The 23,129-nt window shown below is 38.7% G+C and overlaps 2 protein-coding genes across 2 annotated transcripts; both read left to right on the top strand.

Moving 5' to 3' along the window:
* Window positions 1-3,766: 3,766 nt before the first annotated feature.
* CXCL11 (C-X-C motif chemokine ligand 11) lies at window positions 3,767-6,017 on the top strand. The gene is given in 4 exon segments (XM_067734720.1): window positions 3,767-3,880; window positions 4,477-4,603; window positions 4,712-4,784; window positions 5,013-6,017. Coding segments are annotated over 4 exon segments (321 nt in total). The 5' UTR covers window positions 3,767-3,819; the 3' UTR covers window positions 5,073-6,017.
* Window positions 6,018-20,501: 14,484 nt separating this feature from the next.
* CXCL10 (C-X-C motif chemokine ligand 10) lies at window positions 20,502-22,871 on the top strand. The gene is made up of 4 exons (XM_067734719.1): window positions 20,502-20,652; window positions 21,166-21,292; window positions 21,523-21,612; window positions 22,043-22,871. The coding sequence occupies exons 1-4, from the start codon at window positions 20,592-20,594 to the stop codon at window positions 22,074-22,076; spliced, it is 312 nt and encodes a 103-aa protein (XP_067590820.1). The 5' UTR covers window positions 20,502-20,591; the 3' UTR covers window positions 22,077-22,871.
* The last annotated feature ends 258 nt before the right edge of the window (window positions 22,872-23,129 follow it).

The following is a 23,129-nucleotide window of genomic DNA, read 5'->3' as shown; positions in this document are numbered from 1 at the left end:
TAGTCTAATTTTTTTTTAACATCTTTATTGGGGTATATTTGCTTTACAATGGTGTGTTAGTTTCTGCTTTATAACAAAGTGAATCAGTTATACATATACATATGTTCCCATATCTCTTCCCTCTTGTGTCTCCCTCCCTCTCACCCTCCCTATCCCACCCCTCCAGGCGGTCACAAAGCACCGAGCCGATATCCCTCTGCCTTGCGGCTGCTTCCCACTAGCTATCTACCTTACGTTTAGTAGTGTATATATGTCCATGCCTCTCTCTCGTCCTGTCACAGCACACCCTTCCCCCTCCCCATATCCTCAAGTCCGTTCTCCAGTAGGTCTGTGTCTTTATTCCTGTCTTACCCCTAGGTTCTTCATGACATTTTTTTTCTTAAATTCCATATATATGTGTTAGTATATGGTATTTGTCTTTCTCTTTCTGACTTACTTCAGTCTGTATGACAGACTCTAGGTCTATCGGCTAGTCTAATTTGCAGACGTAGTACTAAAAAAATTAAAATCTCTTAATGTTTTTATAATGATTACACTTTGAAATAACTTTTTCATGTTTCATAAAATATACTATTAAAATTAATTTTACCTGTTTCTTTTTACTTTTTAAATGTGGCTACTGGAGGTAATTCCCTGGTGGTCCAGTGGTTAGGACTCCGCACTTCCACTGCAGGGAGCAAGGGTTTGATACCTGGTTGGAGAACAAGGATCCCACAAGCCGCGCAGCATGGCCAAAAAAATAAAAATAAAAAACGTTTAAAAATGTGGCTACTAGGGCTTCCCTGGTGGCGCAGTGGTTGAGAGTCCGCCTGCCGATGCAGGGGACACGGGTTCATGCCCCGGTCCGGCAAGATCCCACATGCCGCGGAGCGGCTATGCCCGTGAGCCATGGCCGCTGAGCCTGCGTGTCCGGAGCCTGTGCTCCGCAACGGGAGAGGCCACAACAGTGAGAGACCCGCGTACAGCAAAAAAAAAAAAAAAAAATGTGGCTACTAGAATATTTAAAATTTAGTAGGTGGCCATTATATTTCTTCTGGATAAAGCTAGACAAGACAGTAAGTGCTCTAAAACCAGGAGAAGAAATCACTATATACTGAAGAAAACTTTATGAAGATATCAAAACTTAAAAGAAGGAAAGGATACAGGAAAGCTGAGGAAAGTGCTAAAGGAACCATAACATATGAATAGAAATTAATCCTCCTCATGTGATAATAGAAAGTATTTAGGTCAGAAGAAGTCATATTCTTAAAGACACACATCTACAGAACCAGTAGAAATTAGGCAGACTGCCTTCTACAATAGAACACTGTAAAACTTGAAAGACACAAAAATGAACTTGGTTGATTTTTTCACTGCTCTATTTTCAAATCTCAAAAGAGTGCCAGGCACGTAATAGACACCTAAAATAAATTTTTGTTCTATGAATGAATGAGCAATGAACTACTGTAGAATGGGGTGGTGCTTTCCAGTCGACGTTAAGGCAGGGACTCTGGGAGGGAGAGGCAGTAAAGAGGGAGAGAGTGTTAAGGAAAGAGAGAGCATCCATGTTAGCACCTGCCAGAGCCTAATTAGGCTTACTTTTTGTATGTTTCAAATAAAGAAGTAAAAAGGTTGAAGCACAAAACCACCTCCTGTCCCAACTCTGCATAATTTTGGATCTACAGATTACCTGAGAACTTGAAGTGAAGAAAAAATAATGGATAAGGATTTATGAAATCCAAGAACATATTCCTTTTATTGATACTTCACCAGTTTTCCTGTGAGAAAATCTGCCTTGAATCATATATGTTAAATGAATGAATGAATGAGAAAGAGAAATAATATCCAGCTACTTTGAGATTAATTAAAAGAAAGACAAAGAGCTTTTAAAGACTTGTAGTGTTTGATAAAATAATTTAAATGTAGGATATGTCTAAATAAATATATGATTTCAGAATAAAATGTAATCATAATTCTCAAAAAAGATGTTGAGTAATGTGAAATAATCATCTGAAAATAGTAAACTAGCTATGAACCCCAGATTATACCAACAAAACTAGGAAATAGGAAGAAATGTTTGAAAGAAAGTTACAGTGATTCTTCTCATCTTACAAAGGGAGGAACCAGAAGATTCTATTTATGGTTGATGCAAATTATTAAAAAAATTTTTAACCTGACTTTTTCTAAGATTACTAGCAAAACACAAAACAATGTATTTTGTTCAAATCACATAAGAAAATGTTAAAGAAAATATATTTAAAGTTAGAAAGAAATCAAAGAAAACTAATACAGAAAAGATATAAGAAGGAAACATTTTAAAAAGCTTACAGATTACCAATTACACGGAAAATAATTAAATTCACCTATTAAAAGTTCCCTTTGGGGCTTCCCTGGTGGCTCAGTGGTTGAGAGTTCGCCTGCCAATGCAGGGGACACAAGTTCGTGCCCCGGTCCGGGAGAATCCCACATGCCGCGGAGCGGCTGGGCCCGTGAGCCATGGCCGCTGAGCCTGCGCGTCCGGAGCCTGTGCTCCGCAACGGGAGAGGCCACAGCAGTGAGAGGCCCGCGTACCGCAAAAAAAAAAGTTCCCTTTGATATGATTTTTTAAGTATTTGCAAGTGACATATTTAAAATAAACAGATTTAGAAAGCTTAAGAGGGAAAGGTAAAAAGAAAAAGAAAACGGGTTACGTGGAAGTAGAATCCAAGAAATAAAAACATCACATTAGAAAAGACAATCATTTTTTAAAAATCCACAACTCATACAGCTTTATGTACTAAATAACAGTGCTTGAGACGTATATATATATGTAAAAATTGCTAAACATGCAAAAAGAAATGTATATAAATTCAGAAGTACAGCTGTTTAGGAAACTTCTTCAGACATGCAATTATAGTCAGCAAAATATAAACAAGGTGAAATAAAAGGTCGTTTGATGTCAAATAAAATAGGCCTTACATATGAGTTTGGACTTAAAAGCAAAAAAAAAGTATATATATTTTTTTACTTTATTTAGTTATTTATTTATTTTTTTGGCTGTGTTGGGTCTTCATTGCATCACTCAGGTTTTCTCTAGTTGCAGTGAGCGGGGGTTACTCTTCGTCGCGGTGCACGGGCTTCTCATTGCGTGGCTTCTCTTGTTGCGGAGCATGGGCTCTAGGGCATGCAGCCTTCAGTAGTTGTGGTGCACAGGCTCAGTAGTTGTGGTTCGTGGGCTCTAGAGCACGGACTCAGTAGTTGTCAAGTATGGGCTTAGCTGCTCCGCAGCATGTGGGGTCTTCCTGGACCAGGAATCAAACCCATGTCCCCTGCATTGGCAGGCAGATTCTTAACCACTGTGCCACCAGGGAGGTCCAAAAATTTATAATTTTTTAAAAGAATGATCTTTTATATAGTTATGTGAAGGATGGAGAGTGAAAGGACTGAATATAGGAAGACAATACTCCTGAATGGAAGAATGAATGGCAATCAGAATTTCACTGCCCAGGGTAGTCCAATAATTAAATACATTTCTAGGAAATGCTACCTTAAGGCTGGTTCCCATGTGGGTGTACTCTATTCTATATTTACACAGCACTTTACTATCTACAAAGTGCTTTCACATTCGTATTACTTTCAACCCTGTAACAAAAGGAAGGGACAGTAATATTTAGATGAGAACAAAATAGAAACTATTGGGAAAAAGGAACATGACTCAAGGAGGGAAATTCCTATTGCTGTAAGAGGATTGCTGGTGTATAAAATGCCTTATATATGCCAATTAAGACTTCTCTTCCATGATCAGCATTTCTACTCCCTCCAAGAAGAGTATCAAAGCCAAAGCAGCAGCAACAGACAAACATGAATACGAAGGGCATGGCTACAGTCCTGGCTGTGATATTCTGTGCTACAATTGTTCAAGGTATATGGTACTTTTTAACTTCTCAACCTATAAATTTCCTTTCTAATGCTTCAAATGTCTTTTCTTCCACTTTTATCCTAAAAGATACAGTAAATTTTTATTTAACCTCACACATTAGAAGTTATGATAGGTTTGGCAGAGAATACTGGAAATGTTTAAAATACTAGAGATGATTATTTAAACTAGAGATGATACATTTTTAATAGAATTTCTTATTTGGCTGCAAAATCTGGCAAGAGCCTTTAGCAACAGTTTTAAATGTCTGCTAAGAAGATTTTATATGAGATAATGTTATTAGCTTTCTGGAAAAATTCTTGAGCATAAAAGCAAGAGGCAAATAAGCTTGATCTCCAATAAACGTCTTTCATTCTTCCCCTTATTCTTTAATGGTTTGCTTACAAATTTAAAGAGAAGATCATCAACTTCTTACTGAAGCTCCTTTCCCAGTAACAGCAGTGTTGAGTGCTATTTGACAAATTACTATCTTTAGCCTTAATGAAAACCTGGTCCACATTCTTCAATCAAGGTTATACATAAATCATAGCTATATGATTGCAATCAGATGTATTAGTAACTGATGCTATGATCTGTTCTAGGCTTCCCCATGTTCAAAGGGGGACGGTGTCTTTGCACACACCCTGGAGTAAAAGCAGTGAAAGTGGCAGATATTGAGAAAGTCTCCATAATTTACCCAAGTAATAACTGTGACAAAATAGAAGTGATGTAAGTAATGGACTCACTGAAGATAACAATGGTGGTGGCTTTTTTGTTTTGTTTTTCTTATGTTTTTCCATCCAAAATTTAAGACTGTTTTGGATCTTCCCTTAACAGTATCACCCTGAAAACACATAAAGGACAAAGATGCCTAAATACCAATTCAAAGCAAGCAAAAGTTATAATCAAGGTAGGTTGCCAGATTACTTCCATTTTATAATCTGTTTTATCCAAGACAAGTCTTTTGAAAAAATAAAATTGACAACTGCAGAATTGTTCTGCTATGATCCTGTGTAAATGTTTTGATAAGGGGTCTCTGGTTATAATTAGCTGTATGTTTTTGCATGTCAACTGCTAAATCACTGGGAAACAAGAACAGCCCAAGGTGGTAAAACTCTCATCTTCTCATTACAGAAAGCTAAAAGAATGAATTTTTTAAAATATCAAAAAGTATGAAGTCCTGGAAAGGAGGATTTGAAAACCTAGAACAAGTGTAACTGACTACTGACATGATAAGAATTCTGCAATAGGAAACTGACTTTCTCCTGCCTGTTGCAATGAACATTCATGCATTTCTAGGTTAGGAAACTTTCTAGGAGATTTGATGCTTGTAACTATTCTGCTGTGGCTATGAAAACATTTCTGTCTCTAAAAGTTATCTGTCTGTATTTGACCTATATTTTATATTACAATATGTATTATTACTGAAATCAAGACCATGACTCATAAGTCAAAAGCATCCATGAACATTCCCTAAGTATTTTTTTATGCAAATCCACATTCCTTTTCCTAAAAATTGGAAAAAGTCCTTAAACACCATCTTGTTTTATAAAAAAGGCTATAATTCATGAAATGTACTATGAAGACAATTATAAGCTAAGGGTAACTGGTAAGAGTGCAAATATTTCATAACAGAATTAGTAGCTCTGGTCTTGATTTGATTTTTTTTTAATTCATTTAATTTATTTATTTTTGGCTGCATTGGGTCTTCGTTGCAGTGCGCGGGCTTCTCATTGTGGTGACTTCTCGTTGCGGAGCATGGGCTCTAGGCGCATGGGCTTCAGTAGTTGCGGCACGCGGGCTTCAGTAGTTGTGCCTCGTAGGCTCTAGAGCACAGGCTCAGTAGTTGTGGCGCACGGGCTTAGTTGCTCCGCAGCATGTGGGATCTTCCCAGACCAGGCCTCGAACCCGTGTCCCCTGAATTGGCAGGCGGATCCTTAAACACTGCTCCACCAGGGAAGCCCTTGATTTTTTTTAACACCCTTTTTTTTCATTGAGATATTTTGAAGCAATTAGGATGTATGTGTTTACCGTGAATTTTGGTTTTATCTACTGTTATAAATTATACTAATGTTTTGAACACATTTTATATATGAAATGCTTTTTTCTACCAAAGAAAAATGTTGAAATAAATATATGTGCATATCTGGCAATCACCTTTACTTTCTGTGATTCTTTTTCTTAGAAAAATACATATCTAATCTATTTTAGTCATGCCTGTACTATAAAATTTAGAGGTATCTATGATAGCTTCACTTTGAAAAGAAAATAATTTTTCTCTAATAAACTACCACAACCCTTCTTAAAACAGAAATAATTGTATGTTTTCAAGAAATGTGAGATGCCTTGAACAATTTTACCTTGAATTTCAAGAGGCATACAGCTACCTGTCATCACACAGAATTGTTTTGAAATATATTTTAATGAGTAGTTGTGAAGGACAGCTATCTCTTTTTAAAGGGTCCTCCTAGGCTCAAACTCCTTTCTTACTCAGGGAAAATTTCTTATTATGTGAGCTTTGGTGGGAAGCCAAAAGGTAGAAGCCAAAGGCAGAAGTTCCTCCCTGGCAGCCAGAACAAGATCTCAGCCAGACCACTCCTACCCTAGACTTTGAAGTCCAGCTAGCACCACAAAGATGCTATCAGTAAGAAATATTTAAAGTGGCAGTAGTAACAGTGTAAGTCTAATAGTAGAGGCTTCCTAACACGTTCCCGTAGCATGACTTTGGCTATAGTTCTTCCTGCCACCTAGCACCCTTAGGTTTTGTATATTTTCCAAGTCTGATTCTTCAGTCTTCCTGTGTCTTCTTCAACTACCAATTAAATTCCTTTCCTGCTGAAGCTAGCCAGAATTGGTTTCTCTGCGTGTATCCAAAAACCTTAGCTGTTGTGACAAAGTGACAGAGTGGCATGGACATATATACACTACCAAACGTAAAATAGCTAGTGGGAAGCAGCCACATGGCACAGGGAGGTCAGCTCGGTGCTTTGAGACCACCTAGAGGGGTGGGATAGGGAGGGTGGGAGAGAGGGAGATGCAAGAGGGAAGAGATATGGGAACATATGTATATGTATAACTGATTCACTTTGTTATAAAGCAGAAAGTAACACACCACTGTAAAGCAATTATACTCCAATAAAGATGTTTAAAAAAAAACAAAAACCTTAGCTGTCACATCACTCTTTATGGAGACAACTATACATTTGAAAAATGAATTACCAAAAATAGAATTAGGTAATTATAGAAATAATAGAGAAATATAGAATATTTCTATATAGAAATAATAGAAATATAGAATATTCTATATTCTAGAGAATAATAGAGAAATATAGAATATTTCTAATATAGAAATAATAAAAATAGGTAATTATAGAATTACAAAAAATCAGGTATTTCTGTTTATTTGAAAACAAAAGAACAATTTAAATGCATCTTTGGTGTATCCTTTTCATCGATATCAAAGAGCCAACCATAAACCAGATCAGGGAATGGACAGAGAAGTAAATAGCAGAGTAGGCTGCCTAGAACCTAATAGGCCCTCCTACTGACTAACTTTTTGACTGGTGCCTACAAGCAATAATGAGAAACCAAAATGTTATCTAGGGGATTTGTATATAAATAAATAAATATCTCAATCATATGTTTATTCTATGATATATAATATAGATATGTAGTATAAATATTACATATGCATATATCACAAATCTATATAAATTCCTACATAGAAATAGGACTTCTAGATGAATTCCCTGGATAGTTTTAAAACCTGGATCTATTATTGGACTATTTACAGTGATATTTTTTAAGAGTATCTTTAAAAATAAAAAAATTCACTGAGTAAGAGCTACATGATAAATTTGGTATTTTTTGAACTATGTATCTATATTATATATCATAGAATAAACATATGATTGAGATATTTATTTTTTAAAGTAAAGTAGCATAGACCAGTACATTATTATTGAGAAACAACAAAAAACTTAAATTTCTTCACAGCAAAATAAACATATGAATGAATTAACATACCTGAGCCAAGATTCTTCCCACCTCAGTACATTTGCACAGACTATTCCCTTAGCCCATTCCTTCATTAAGCTAATGCCTATTCATCAATAAGATCTCAGCTTAAGTGACATTTTCTCCAAGTGGTCATCTTTGAAACAACCCCTTCAATCTCAACTAGATTAGGTGTCCTATTTGTTTTCAGAACACTCTACTTTTTCATGACACTATCTGTTGCAAGTAAAGAAGTATTACTGTACTTAATATCTCCTCTCTCACAAGTGTAAGCTCAATAAGAAAGCTACTCTAGTCCTAGCCCACAGTACAGTGCCTAGTAGATATCAAACCCCTTGACAAATATTTAAGAATACAATGACTGAAGGGCAATAGAAACTAGGGGGAAAGGAACTTACAGCAGAGGAATGTCATGAGGGAATGCACAATGGTAGGAAAGTATAAGGTGAGCTTTGGAAATAATAATTAAATTATTTTGGTTGAAGTGAATATGAAGGACATCAAATGTCTAGCTAAACAACCTTGAATTTTACTTTGTATAAAATGGGGATTCTGGGGCTTCCCTGGTGGTGCAGTGGTTGAGAGTCCGCCTGCCAATGCAGGGAACCTGGCGATGCAAGTTCGTGCCCCGGTCCAGGAAGATCCCACATGCCGCGGAGCGGCTGGGCCCGTGAGCCATGGCCGCTGAGCCTGCGCGTCCGGAGCCTGTGCTCCGCAACGGGAGAGGCCACAACAGTTAGAGGCCCGCGTACCGCAAAAAAAAAAAAAAAAAGAATGAAATTAGAACACTTCCTAACACCACACACAAAAATAAACTCAAAATGGATTAAAGACCTAAATGTAAGGCCAGACACTATAAAACCTTTAGAGGAAAACATAGGCAGAACACTCTATGACATAAATCACAGCAAGATCCTTTTTGACCCACCACCTAGAAAAATGGAAATAAAAACAAAAATAAACAAATGGGACCTAATGCAACTTAAAAGCTTTTGCACAGCAAAGGAAACCAAAAACAAGATAAAAAGACAACCCTCAGAATGGGAGAAAATATTTGCAAGTGAAGCAACTGACAAAGGATTAATCTCCAAAATTTACAAGCAGCTCATGCAGCTCAATATCAAAAAAACCAACAACCCAATCCAAAAATGCACATTAAGACCTAAACAGACATTTCTCCAAAGAAGATATACAGATGGCCAACAAACACATGAAAAGATGGTCAACATGACCAATCATTAGAGAAATGCAAATCAAAACTACAATGAGGTATCACCTCACACCAGTCAGAATGGCCATCATCAAAAAAATCTACAAACAATAAATGCTGAGAGGGTGTGGAGAAAAGGGAACACTCTTGCACTGTTGGTGGGAATGTAAATTGATACAGCTACTATGGAAAACAGTATGGACCGTCCTTAAAAAACTAAAAATAGAACTACCATATGACCTAGCAATCCCACTACTGGGCATATACCCTGAGAAAACCATAATTCAAAAAGAGACATGTACCATAATGTTCATTGCAGCACTATTTACAATACCCAGGTCATGGAAGCAACCTAAGTGTCTACCGACTGATGAATGGATAAAGAAGATGTTGCACATATATACAATGGAATATTACTCAGCTATAAAAAAGAAATGCAATTGAGTTATTTGTAGTGAGGTGGATGGACCTAGAGTCTGTCATACAGAGTGAAGTAAGTCAGAAAGAGAAAAACAAATACCGTATGCTAACACATATATATGGAATCTAAAAAAAAAAAATGGTTCTGATGAACCTAGGAGCAGGACAGGAATAAAGACACAGATGTAGAGAATGGACTTGAGGACACAGGGAGGGGGAAGGGTGAGCTGGGACGAAGTAAGAGAGTAGCATTGACATGTATACACTACCAAATGTAAAATAGCTAGCTAGTGGGAAGCAGCTGCATCGTACAGGGAGATCAGCTCGGTACTTTGCGACCACCTAGAGGGGTGGGATAAGGAGGGTGGGAGGGATACGTAAGAGGGAGGGATATGGGGATTTAAGTATGCATATAGATGATTCACTTTGTTATACAGCAGAACCTAACACAAGACTGTAAAGAAATTATACTTCAATAAAGATGTTAAAAAAATATTTGGGTAAAATACACATAACATTTTACTATCTTAAACATTTTTTCCTTCCTTCCTTCCTCCCTCCCTCCCTTCCTTCCTTCATTTCTGGCTGCGTTGGGTCTTCGCTGCTGCACGAGGGCTTTCTTTAGTTGTGGCGAGCTGGGACTACTCTTTGTTGTAGTGAGCGGGCTTCTCACTACAGAGCACAGGCTCTAGGCGTGCGGGTCTTGTTGCAGAGCACAGGCTCTAGGCGTGCGGGTCAGTAGTTGCGGCTCACGGGCACTAGAGCGCAGGCTCAGTAGTTGTGGCTCAGGGGCTTAGTTGCTCCGCGGCATGTGGGATCTTCCCGGACCAGGGATCGAACCCCTGTCCCCTGCATTGGCAGGCGGATTCTTAACCACTGCGCCACCAGGGAAGTCCCTGTCTTAAACATTTTTAAGTGTCAGTTCAGTGGCATTAAGTACATTCACATTGTTGTGTACCCATCACTCCCTTGCTTTTTAAAATTAGTTTTATTTATATACACACAGCTCAACAAAGTATTATTTAACTTTAGTTTTGCTTAACTTTATCAAAAGGGTAATCTTTCTGTATTGAATCTCAACATTATTTTACATGACATTCTTTTAGAAAAAGTCATCTGCATATTCTGCAAATAAGTCTTGCCTTTTGTTAGTTTCATTCCTTCCTAAGTATTTTATGTGTTTAAGTACTTATTGTTGCTTCTGTAAATTTTTTATAAAATAACATTAAAATTATTTTGTTACTGATGTAGAAAGCATAGTACATTGAATTTCTAGGTATCCACTTTGATAAATTCTATTATTTCTAAAACTTAGTAAATGGGGGGTGGGGGGTTTCTATGCAGAAAATCTTCTATGCAAAATTTTATTTCTTCCCTTCCAATTCTTATGGCTTGAATTTCTTTCTTTCTTTCTTTCTTCCTTTGTTTGTTTGGTTTTTTTTTCAGGCTAGGACCTATATAGCATAAAGAAGAGAAGTGAAAAATGGGCATCTGTGTCTTGTTTTGTAAATTCACAGTGTACTCTTATCCATCAAAGATAAAACAGGTTACCTAAATAAGCCCTTTCCTAAGAGGGAAATGCTGCATGATTCCAGCCCTCAGTTCCACCAGGAGAGGCATGCTATGGCTGGTCAATGCTGAAGACTAACAGACACATCTGATCACATGAATAACTACATCATCCAGAGAGAAAATACTATCTGTTGCACCAGGAGATAAGCTGATACTTGGCCAGAGAGCTGGCTATATTTTTGAAATGCTGGCCAGTGAAAACTTCATTTAGACTTTTTAATAATAATTAATTATTTTTTTAATAATCTGTCATCTTTAGAATTCTGTCATACTTTAGAATTAGAGTATCTAATGTAGGTTAGATACCACAGTGCATATTTGAAAATAGGAAAACTGAAGCATAGATAGACCTAACAGTTTGTCCAAGACCACAGAGCAAGTGAGACACAAAACTATATACTGTTATCTGTAGATTCCCAGCCCATCTCATCATGCCATCAAGTGTGAGAAAAGCAAAACGCTGCAGGACCTGAATATGCATACAAACAGAGGCTATTCTCAGGCTTTGCCAAGCATGATGATTTTACGTATACATCACCAGCTTTGCCCTGGTTGTGAATGATGAGACACATCGGTAACTCACAATCATGTAGCCAGTATTCCCACACTGTTAGCTAAGAGAATCTTTTTGCAACTCAGTCAAAACTATGAAAAGCAAAGCTTTGCCCTCCTCTCCCAGACTTTCCAAGGTGTAATGTAAATCAGCTGAGGGGATTCCCAGTCTACAGAAATCACTGAACTCCTCCAGCTCGCTTTTTAGGAAATTTCCTCTAAGCACATTAGTTTCTCGGAAAAGCTTTTTTTCTGGGTCTGTAACAAGTCTGCTAGGGCAGACTCTTTCTTTTGGCCTGACTCCAGTTAGAGTCTTAAACCAACAGCAAATGAAACCGAAACTAAAGATGGACTATTTCCTTGATTCCTGTTTTCTTTCAAAACTAGACTCAGATCAGTGAACACTAAAAAGTGAATATGGGCTTCCCTGGTTGCGCAGTGGTTAAGAATCCGCCTGCCAATGCAGGGGGCAGGGGTCCCAGCCCTGGCCCAGGAAGATCCCACATGCCTTAGAGCAACTAAGCCCATGCGCCACAACCGCTGAGTCTGCACTCTAGAGCCTGCGAGCCACAACTACTGAAGCCTGTGCGCCTAGAGCCCATGCTCTGCAACAAGAGAAGCTACCACGATGAGAAGCCTGCACACCTAAACGAAGAGTAGCCCCCGCTCGCTGCAACTAGAGAAAGCCCGTGTGCAGCAACGAAGATCCAACACAGCCAAAAATAAATAAATTTATTTTTTAAAAAGTGAATATATCAAAAGCCTGGTAAAAATTAAAATGTAACTTTAAAAAGAGTTATAATTTAATTTTTATTCAAGTGATTCAGGTAAGGTTGGCTGTGGATATAACAAGTAATAATTGGCTTCCTGTTGTCTCTAAAGTCTGATTTTTTTCTGAATTCTTCTCCACATTGATCACACTTATAAGGTTTCTCTCCTGAGCAGATCCCTATTCAAAATAAGAGGAGAATGGTCCTTTGTTTTGATTCTGTTTTCACCAGAAAACAATCTGATAACTAATTCAACTTCCCAGGTACTCTGTTACTGGAAAAGTGTGGCTTGGTTATCAGACCCAATCATTCCAGATGCTGGAAGGTCTTCGTTATAAATGAATAAACTGGGACTTCCCTGGCAGTCCAGTGGTTAAGACTTCACCTTCTGATGCAGGGGAGGCGGGTTCAACCCCTGGTCGGGGAGCTAAGATGCCACATACCTCATGGCCGAAAAACCAAAACATAAAACTGAAGCAATATTGTAACAAATTCAATAAAGACTTTAAAATGGTCCACATTAAAAAAAAAGAATGAATAAACTGTCTTTTTAATTTGCATCTTAGATTCTTGTAGAGTTGGTTAGCAGAATTAACTCTTTGAGGACATGTTCACCCTGGATGATTAGAATGTCGTATTTTACATCTTTATGCTTATCCCTTAACTGTTTAGTGTAGTTATAGCTGCTTTTACAATTTTTTTGTCTTTTTATCTACATACTGGCTTATTTAAGTAATCTTAAATCCTTCTTATATATTTGCCTTTTTTTAAAACATTTTTTTTAAATTTATTTTATTTATGTATTTTTTGGCTGCACTGGGTCTTCACTGCTGTGCACAGGCCCTCTCCAGCTGCGGTGAGCAGAAGCCACTCCCCATTGCGGCCCACAGGCCTCTCACTGTGGTGGCCCCCCCTGCGGCGGAGCACGGGCTCCAGGCACACGGGCTCAGTAGTTGTGGCCTGCGGGCTCTAGAGTGCAGGCCCAGTAGTTGTGGCGCACAGGCTTAGTTGCTCCGCCGCATGTGGGATCTTCTCAGGCCCGGGCTTAAACCCGTGTCCCCTGCATTGGCAGGCGGATTCTTAACCACTGAGCTACCAGGGAAGCCCTATATTTGCCTTTCTTATTTGCATTCTCTCTTTCCCTTAGATTCTACTTCTTTTCCATTTAGAGAAGACCCTTCAACATTTCTTGTAGGGTATGTTTAGTATTGATGAATTCTTTCAGTTTCTGCTTGTCCGAGAAGTTTTTTTTATTTCTCCTTCTATCCTAAACGGTACTCTTGCTCAGTACAGTATCCTGGGTTGCAGGTTTTCCATTTCAGCAGTTTCTGGACCTGTAAAGCTGAGGACCAGATACTACAGAATCCTAACAAGGTATTACCATCCCTAGGAGACTGTGCCAACCTGCCTGACTGGTTGGCTGGCATTGCTCGATACCATTTTTGGTGACACTTCTCTAACTGCATATGCTTTCCCTTCCTGGCCACTGTCTTAAGTACAATCCATACTTTAAGGTTCATCTGAGCACTCCTGGTCTTAATGAATATAATCGCCTATGAACCCCCATAGTATTTATTGTCTATACCACTCATTTGTCACTGATCATACTGTTTCTTTTGTTGATATTTATTGTTTCATATTTGTTGGTCTTTCCAATTAGAATGCAAGTCCCATCAAGGACAGACAATGGATCTTATCCCTCCCAGTATCCCGTGAGATTAGCCTGGTTCCCTACACAAAGTACAGACAAAATAATGAGAACAAGTACAACCCTCCTCATTCTTCTGCTTCCAAAACCACCCACAAACATATATGCAATATGCACTGAAGAGACTTGCATTCCTTCATTCATTCAATGCATAATTGCAGAGAACCTCCAATGAATAATTTAAAAGTGTTTAGGTGTACCACCCTTTATATATTTACCCCATAGTCCTAGGAATAAAGATTTTGACCTATGGCTAGCTGAGAATACCTATATTGATTCTACCTATCTGAATCTATGCTAACTTCTGGGGAAACTGTAGTTTTCTTAGGTTAAACTTGGTTCCTAAAGCTAGAGGAAATAGTAATACCCATGTCCTAATGTAAAAATGTGATGAGTCAATGGAAGTTCTTTCTGAAGATGTATAACTCTTATTTGTGCCGTTGCTTAAAGTCTGGAAAAATTTATACATCTATCCATCCATCCAACACTTACTGAATACCTTCCATATGCCTGGTGATGCTCTAGTTGCTGGGGATAAGCGCTGAATAAGACTGATAAGGTCCCTGCTCTTTGGGGGCTTATATTTGAATGTGAAGAAACAGACATTAAAAAAATAAAAAGTAAACTAAGCAAATATCAGAGAGTGAGAAATGCCAGAGAATTAAAATAAGGTCATGGCTGCTCTAGATTGTTTGGTAAGAGAAAGTACTATAATATTTAGCTAAAATCCAAACATCCAGAAGGAACTACCAACACAAAGAACAGGGGGAGATACAGAAAATCGCTAGTTTAAAAAAGGCCTCTGTGACTGCAGTATAGTGGTTGAGAGGGAACAGTGTGAGATGAAGCTGGAGAAATCAGCAGCAGCTAGATCATAGAGGACCTAGTAAAACAGCATACAAAATTGGATTTAATTCTAAATATAACTGTAAGTTATTGGAGGGTCTTAAGCAGAGGAGTGACATGATGACTATGGGTTTTTAAATTTTATATTGGAGCATAGGTGATTAACAATGTTGGTTAGTTTCAGGTGTACAGCAAAGTGATTCAGTTATACATATACATGTATCTACCCTTTTTCAAATTCTTTTCCCATTTATGTTATTACAGAATATTGAGCCCCGTTCTCTGTGCTATACAGTAGGTCCTTGTTGGTTATCTATTTTAAATATGGCAGTGTGGAGACGTCCCTGGCAGTCCAGTGGTTAAGACTCCCACACTTCCACTGCAGAGGACACAGGTTTGATCCCTGGTCAGGGAACTAAGATTCTGCGTGCCGCGTGGGCGCGGCCAAAAACAAATAAATGTGTGTGTGTGTATATATACATACATATATATATATATATATATATATATATATATATATATATATATATATGTGGCAGTGTGTACATGTCAAACCCAAACTCCGAATCTATTCCTTCCCCACAACCCTTCCCCGCTGGTAACCATAAGTTTGTTCTCTAAGTCTGTGAGTCTGTTTCTGTTTGGTAAATAAATTCGTCCATATCTTATTTTTTTTTTTTTAGATTCCCCATATAAGCGATAGCATACGATATTTGTCTTTCTCTGTCTGATGTACATCACTTAATACGATTACCTCCAGGTCCATCCATGCTGCTGCAAATAGCATTATTTCATTCTTTTATATGGCTGAGCAATATTCCATTGTATATATGCACCACATCTATTTATTTATTTATTTATTTTTATTTTTTATTTATTTTTTTTTTTTTGCGGTACGCGGGCCTCTCACTGTTGTGGCCTCTCCCGTTGTGGAGCACAGGCCCAGTTTCTGACACAGTTGGGGGTCGAGGGTATCCTGAAGCTTGTGTTGGCCTGCTAGTGGACAGAGCCAGGACCCAGCTGTCAGGGTAGGATCTGGCCTGCTGTGGACAGGCTGGGTCTATAGGCTGTGGGATTGTAGTTTTCTTGTGTCTGGTGTCTGTTTCTTGGTTGGTGAGCCTTGTCTAGAAGTTAGTGCAGGTTTACTGGAGGGAAGGGCCAGTGCCTGCCCACTGCTGGGTAAAGCTGGGTTTTGGCCCTCTGGTGGGCAGGGCCATGTCTAGAGGCATGTCTAAAGGTGGCTGTGGACTCAGAAAGTCCTTAGGCAGCCTGTCTGCTGAGGTTAGGACTCTCCAAGACCAGAGGGTAGGTCTGGCCCAGGCTCCTATCAAATTACTGCTTTTTCCCTGGGTCCCAGTGCACATGAGATTTTGTGTGCACCCTTTAAGAGTAAACTCTCTATTTTCCCCAGTCCTGTGGGGCTCCTGAAATTAAGACCCACTGGCCTTCAATGCCAAATGCTCTAGCAGTTCGTCTTCCTGGTGCAAGACCCCCAGGCTGGGGAGCCTGACGTGGAGCTCAGAATTCTCACTTGTATGGGAGAACTTCTGCAATATAATTATTCTCCAGTTTGTGGGTTGCACTCCAAGGGGTATGGGATTTGATTTTATCGCAAGTCCGCCCCTCCTACTCATCTCATTGTGGTCCCTTCTTTATATTTTTGTTGTATAAGATCTTTTCTGGTAGGTTCCAGTCTTTTTCATCGATGGCTGTTTTCCAGATAGTTGTGATTTTAGTGTGCTCATGAAAAGAGGTGAGCTCAAGGTCTTTCTACTCTGCCATATTGGCTGCTCTCTGGAAAATGGATTTTTAAAAAGTATGATCCAACTGTACAGTTTTTACAACAGGCATAATTTATATTCACTGACATAAACAGGTTAAAAGTTAAATAACAGAAAAAGATATATCATGCTGACAATAACCAGAAGAGAGCTGAATTAGCTACATTTAACATACCAGACAAAAAATTGTCAGTAGAGACAAAGAAAGATAATTTATAATGATCCAGCAAGTCACAACAGTTAAAAATAAGAATATAAAAAAAATGTGGGAGACATCTATATTTCTGATGAAAGAGAAGTTGAGTAGGCTGATGAATATAACCAAAGAATTGTCTAATTGCAGAAATAACAAGGTGCTGAATGATTAAATCTATTTTCAGTGTTTTAAAAATTGCAATAAAACCCAACTCTTAAAGAAACAAAATTTACATATTTTAACACAATTAGAATACAAATACCAGAACTAGGAAAAAATAAATGCCTTTTTTCCCCAGTCACAAAAACCTCAGGATCACAATGTTCAATATAACCTAAACTGGGACTTCCCTGGTGGCGCAGTGGTTAAGAATCCTCCTGCCAATGCATGGGACACGGGTTCAAGCCCTGGTCCGGGAAGATCCCACATGCCACGGAGCAACTAAGCCCCTGCGCCACAACTACTGCGCCTACGCTCTAGAGCCCGTGCGCCACAACTACTGAAGCCCACGTGCCTAGAGCTCGTGCTCTGCAACAAGAGAAGCCATCACAATGAGAAGCCCACACACCACAACAGAGAGTAGCTCCCGCTCGCCGCAACTAGAGAAAGCCCATGAGCAGCAATGCAGACCCATGCAGCCAAAAATTAATTAATTAAAATAATTAATTAATTAATAAAACGAATCCAACTGAACATGGTCTGTTTTAGGCAAGGAAACTATCTTTTAAAAATACTATAAGTAAATAAATGTGTATCTATGTGATTGTTTACTAACACGTGTATATCTGTATATATGTGTTTAACATATATATACTACAGCATTTTTCATTTCAGTATGAATTCAGTGTAAGATAGATACACCTTAAATCTTTTCTAGGTGTTTAATTACTGAGGCATCAAAATAACATCAAAGATGGCTTCAGGGCTTCCCTGGTGGCGCAGTGGTCGAGAGTCTGCCTGCCGATGCAGCGGATACGGGTTCGTGCCCCGGTCCGGGAAGATCCCACATGCCGCGGAGCAGCTGGGCCCGTGAGCCATGGCCGCTGAGCCTGCGCGTCTGGAGCCTGTGCTCCGCAACGCAAGAGGCCACAACAGTGAGAGGCCCGCGTACCGCAAAAAAGAAAAAAAAAAAAAAGATGACTTCAGCCAATCAAGATAGAATGGAAATCAGAAATCCAAATGAACAACAATGTTCTCTCTGAGAGGCAGCGTAACAAAGTTGTTGAGAAAATGGACTCTAGAGCTAGTTACTGGGTAACATAAGTCACTACTTAAGGAGTAAGTAAGTCAATATTTATAAAGCACTTCAAACAACACCTGGCATACAGTTAATGCTATGTAATACTTCATTAAAAATCAATTAAACAAATAAGAAATATTTTCTCATTAACAACAATCCACTAGCAGGCATCTACCTCAACTCTCCTTTTACTTTGCTATATAGACAGCATCTTAGATGAGAAGTGAGATACTAACAAAAGTAAAATTATCACCATGTACCTTTTTATTGTTTAATGTTGAACTGTTCAGTGCCTCTTCCATCCATGATGTCAGACATTTCCCCAAAAAATGTCTGGCATTTTTACTCACAGTCCAATTTTTATTCTGCACAAACAGCCGTGGGAGGGCCCCTCCACATCACTGTCTTGCACAAACCTTTCCCTCATCAGAAGAAGGCCTTTTTACTGAGTGAAAGTCTTCTCGGCTCTATCAGTCTCTGCCTCACTTCCCCTCCTTCTGAGCTTCCAGTTTCCCCACAGTTAAGTCCCCTCACTGACTTACCCACTGGGAAGCTTAGCTCTACCCAGTCCCTGGAACAGACCAACCTGGGATCCAGCAATTTCCACCTCCCCAAGCAACACCTCACTGCTCTGATGACGGATCTCCTGTACCTGAGGTTCCAAGTCTTATGTGTGTCCAGTTTTCAGATACGGGCTTTTATCTTGGCCTCTATGCCAAGCTGTAGGCCAGTATCTGCCAGGTACACTAGTCTAACCCTAGGATGGCAGACCTACCTTTCCCTGGACTATCCCTACATTGCTGCAGCCTAGCTGACTATGAAAAGACCTCCCAAATACTTTCCTAGGTTCCAAGTATCACCTGCATCTGATGCCTGCATTTAGGATAGTATTTCATTTTGTATCCCCTGTTGCCAATCACTTGCAAAGAACACAACCAGACTATATAACCCTTGGATATTGGTGAACTTCCAACACATGTTATACTACATGAGTATCACCTACTTCTTACTGATGGTGTCAGCCAAGTACTACTGAATGCTAAGATAAGAGGCCAAGTTTCGACCCTATTTGGCCCTATTTGCCCAGTTCAAACTGTGCTTATTTCAGTTATCAATGTTACCAGCTCAAAGGCTAACACTTTTTTGCCTTTGCTTTCCATGTGACATTCTCTTAGAGCTGTACCCAGCTTAAATCAACCTCTCTATTTCCATTCTGTTCTCCCGTCTCTATTTATGCCCCTCTTTTAAGTTTATTTCCTCAAAAAGCATCTTTCGTTTTTTGGCAATAACTCCACTATAGCTGCAAATCCTTTCTTTACTCCATTCTGGATATTGTCTTATGATGTTTTCATTCAGGGACTGACTATAATACATGAAACTTGTTTAGTAACATACCAGAAATCAGATAACCAAATGAGTAGTGTTTTCCCTAGAAATAATTACGTTGGAAGCTATTCACTTATTCTAATGATGTTATGAAAAATCAGAGCACTTCTGGAATTCCTTGAACCTTGCCAGTTCTGTATCTTTGACCTTGTCCAAGAAGACCAAACCTATTACTCTGTAATACTGATCAAACACTGAAGTGCTTCGCTAAACTATTGTTTCCAAAAATTAGATTTACCTCCAGAGGTTGAAAAATTACTATTACTGTGGAATTTTAAAAAATTATCTAGCCTCTGAAAGTATTACCAAAATTTAAAATAAATGTTGGAAGAAAAGCATCATAGTTAGAATAAATGCATGGCAACCTTTGTATGACCTAACATAGTTATCTAACCTTGAATATTATTCTTCCACATATAAAATGATTTCCTACCTTCTTACAGAATTACTGTAGAAATAAAACGAGAAAGTACACAACATCTCTGAAACCCATAAAATGTGAATAAATGTAACATATTCCTATTTGTGCCTTACTCCTGCAAATTTAAATGGATTCAAAACAAAATATTAAGGCTTACTTGTTTTAAAACTGTGTTTAAGACTTTAACTTGAGTTAAAGTTGACATTTGCATTTTTCAGGAGGTACGAGATGAGAATCCAAGCTCCATTTTTTTAAAAACTATTTATATTTGCAGTAAAGTTATGTTTTTCAAGAAGCAGCTCATGATTTAGAAACTGAAACGTAGCTCACTCTTACTGAAACAAAGTAAGTGGAGGGAAATTCCATAACTCAGAAGCCACAATAAATACAAATAATATCTTTGATTCTGCAACACGGGACTTCCCCAAGGAACAGACACAGGTTTTCCTAAGTCAACTGTAATGTTATCCAATCAGAGTTGGAGAGGGAAAGTGCCTTTGCAAATAAATACTGCAACCTAGCCCGATGTTTTCAGAGACACTCCTCAACTGTTCAGGCAGTCTGAGCCTACTACAGAAGAACCTTCAGTTGCAGCATCATGAACCAAAGTGCTGTTCTTATTTTCTGCCTTATCCTTCTGACTCTGAGAGGAACTCAAGGTAAGGAACTTCAAGGGATATTGAATTTGTAAGATCAGAAATAGGACTGCGTATAAACTCTTTAAGTGCAGAAATAATGTATTTGCAAAAGTTTTACAGCCTGCCTTTTAAATGAAGGGTAAATGAGCAGAGATTCCTTCTGGTCAGAGTTTACAGTCAGAGAAGCAAGTGGAATAAAAGAAAGAGAGAAGGAGGAAGGTGGGAGTGAAGAGGAAGAGGGACAGACAGAGAAAATGTGAGGGAAGGAGGAGAAAGAAGATGAGACAGGTATCTCCTTAGTTAACTTAAGTAACTATATGACCTGGGCTCAAGGGTATGATCTTACAATCAACAAGTTGCAATTCCATTCTTTCAGAGAATCAACTAATTAATCATACAGAGCTGTATGATCACAGATTGAGTATGTGATTACACAGAGGTACAGGTTCAGCTAAGTACTACCCAATCCACATTAAATGCCTAAAATGAAAACTGCGCTAACGTCGTCTGCTGTACCTGTTTCTTTTCCTGCAGAAATACCTCTCTCTAGGACTACACGCTGTACATGTATCAAGATCAGTGATCGACCTGTTAATCCAAGGTCCTTAGAAAAACTTGAAGTGATTCCTGCAAGTCAATCTTGCCCACGTGTTGAGATCATGTGAGTAAAATCCCACCTAATGATCACCTCCCTGGTTGTAATCATACAATTAAATACATGATGATGATTACAAAAATCAGTAAAGGGTTTGTGATGATTCTAAGACTTCTGTACAGCAAAGGGAAACATCTAAAGTGAAACCTAAATGTCTGACTTTAAAACTGTATATTCCGTCTGTTTTATTTGCCCAATATTGTTTTAAATATTTTCATTCCTATTTACTTCTATAGTGCCACAATGAAAAAGAATGGGGAGAAAAGATGTCTTAATCCAGAGTCTAAGACCATCAAGAATTTACTGAAAGCAATTAGCAAGGAAAGGTAGGTTTGCTATTGCTTGCAGAAGAACTGCTCTTTAAGAAATGTTGATCTTGTGATGTTAGAAATATCTGCATAGGGCTTTCCTGTGGAATTCTTGGCTGAAAACGGTGTTACCACCATGCTTCCACTACCTCCCTCTATTTATATACTGAGGTGTCACCTTGTGTGGTATCAAAAGTTACCCTGATTACTGTCTAGAAGTGTCAATAGGTCACTTTAACCTTAAAGCAGAGCTATAACTATCCAAGCAAAGATGCCAAATTTCCCCCAAGCTTTTCCTGGCCTTAAAAAAGCATCCCGTGTAACCCACAATCATTGCGTAGCAGCAGGAGAGCTAACCACCCACTTCACCTATCTATGAATTCAGCATGTTCCAAGCAGAATTCAGACTGAAGTCAGAGTCATTTACACTCTCCTTCTCTTCTTACAGGTCTAAGAGATCTCAGACACAGAAAGAGGCATAATCACTGCACGACCGATAAGGATGGACCACAGAGAAGCTCTTTCTGCCGTCATTTCCCTACACACAGTATATGTCAAGCCCTAATTGTCCGTGGATTGCAGTTCTCCTAAAAGGTGACCAACCACAGTCACCAAATTAGTTGCTACTTCTCCTGCAGGGCGGTAGATGGCTCATCATCCTGAGGTGTTTGGTAGTAACTCTGCCCTGGCACTATACCATAAGCTACGCTGAGGTGCTACGTTCTTCATGAGTGTGCCAAGCCCTAACCCTGCTACTGACAGCTTCCTCACCTTTTCTATCTTCTAAAGGGGGTTATGAAGGGGCCTACCCCTCTGGGCTTCTCAGGGATCTTAGAATCTCAAATAACTAAAAGGTATTCAAAGCAATAATACAATCTGCCTTTTAAAGAAAGATCTTTACTCCACGGGCTTCTACTGCCATCCCTCCAAGGGGCCCATATTCTTCCGGGTGTTATATACATAATTCCAAATACACAGAAGCAGCTAGAAGTATCTGGAACTGTATGTGAAGATAGTATTATTTAGTCAAAGACTACACAAAGTAGAATTCTTAGATGTATATGTTTCTTATATTGTTTTCAGTGTTTACGGAACAACTTGTGTAATTAAGTACTGCAATGGGAGAAATTTTAAAATTTAAATACATGCTGCATGTTATGTAAGACAAATATGCTGAATGCTTTTCAAAATAAAAGTAATGTTCTCTCCTAGAAATATTAAGAAAGATTATTTAACTGTTTCGAGACCAAAACATAATAAAGTAATTATAACTACGATGAAGTGTCTGGTGGGTCATTTGGGACATTTATTTCATAAAAACCTTAGACTGGAGAATCCGTAGCCTAGAGAATAAGTAAGGATGGGTAGAGGACAAATGAGTTTTAGGATTACCATATTCCTTCCAACTATAGTCTCCTGGAAGGCCCATCATACAGGAGTCCTCCAGGACTTATGTGGCATAACAGAGCTTGGCCTGAGCTTCAGATCCTTAGAGCCAACTTTCTATGAGACATTTGCAACTCAACATCCCATGG

Source organism: Pseudorca crassidens, chromosome 4 (genome assembly GCF_039906515.1).
Source record: "Pseudorca crassidens isolate mPseCra1 chromosome 4, mPseCra1.hap1, whole genome shotgun sequence".
In the NCBI taxonomy this organism is placed as follows: Eukaryota; Metazoa; Chordata; class Mammalia; order Artiodactyla; family Delphinidae; genus Pseudorca; species Pseudorca crassidens.
This window is presented reverse-complemented; position numbering and strand designations above follow the sequence as displayed.

Excerpts from the sequence above, each read along its gene's own strand:
- CXCL10 (XM_067734719.1), top strand. The coding sequence starts at position 20,592 with ATGAACCAAAGTGCTGTTCTTATTTTCTGCCTTATCCTTCTGACTCTG. Across the intron at positions 21,293-21,522 it reads TGCCCACGTGTTGAGATCAT|TGCCACAATGAAAAAGAATG; the intron begins GTGAGTAAAATC and ends TTACTTCTATAG. Across the intron at positions 21,613-22,042 it reads AAAGCAATTAGCAAGGAAAG|GTCTAAGAGATCTCAGACAC; the intron begins GTAGGTTTGCTA and ends CTCTTCTTACAG.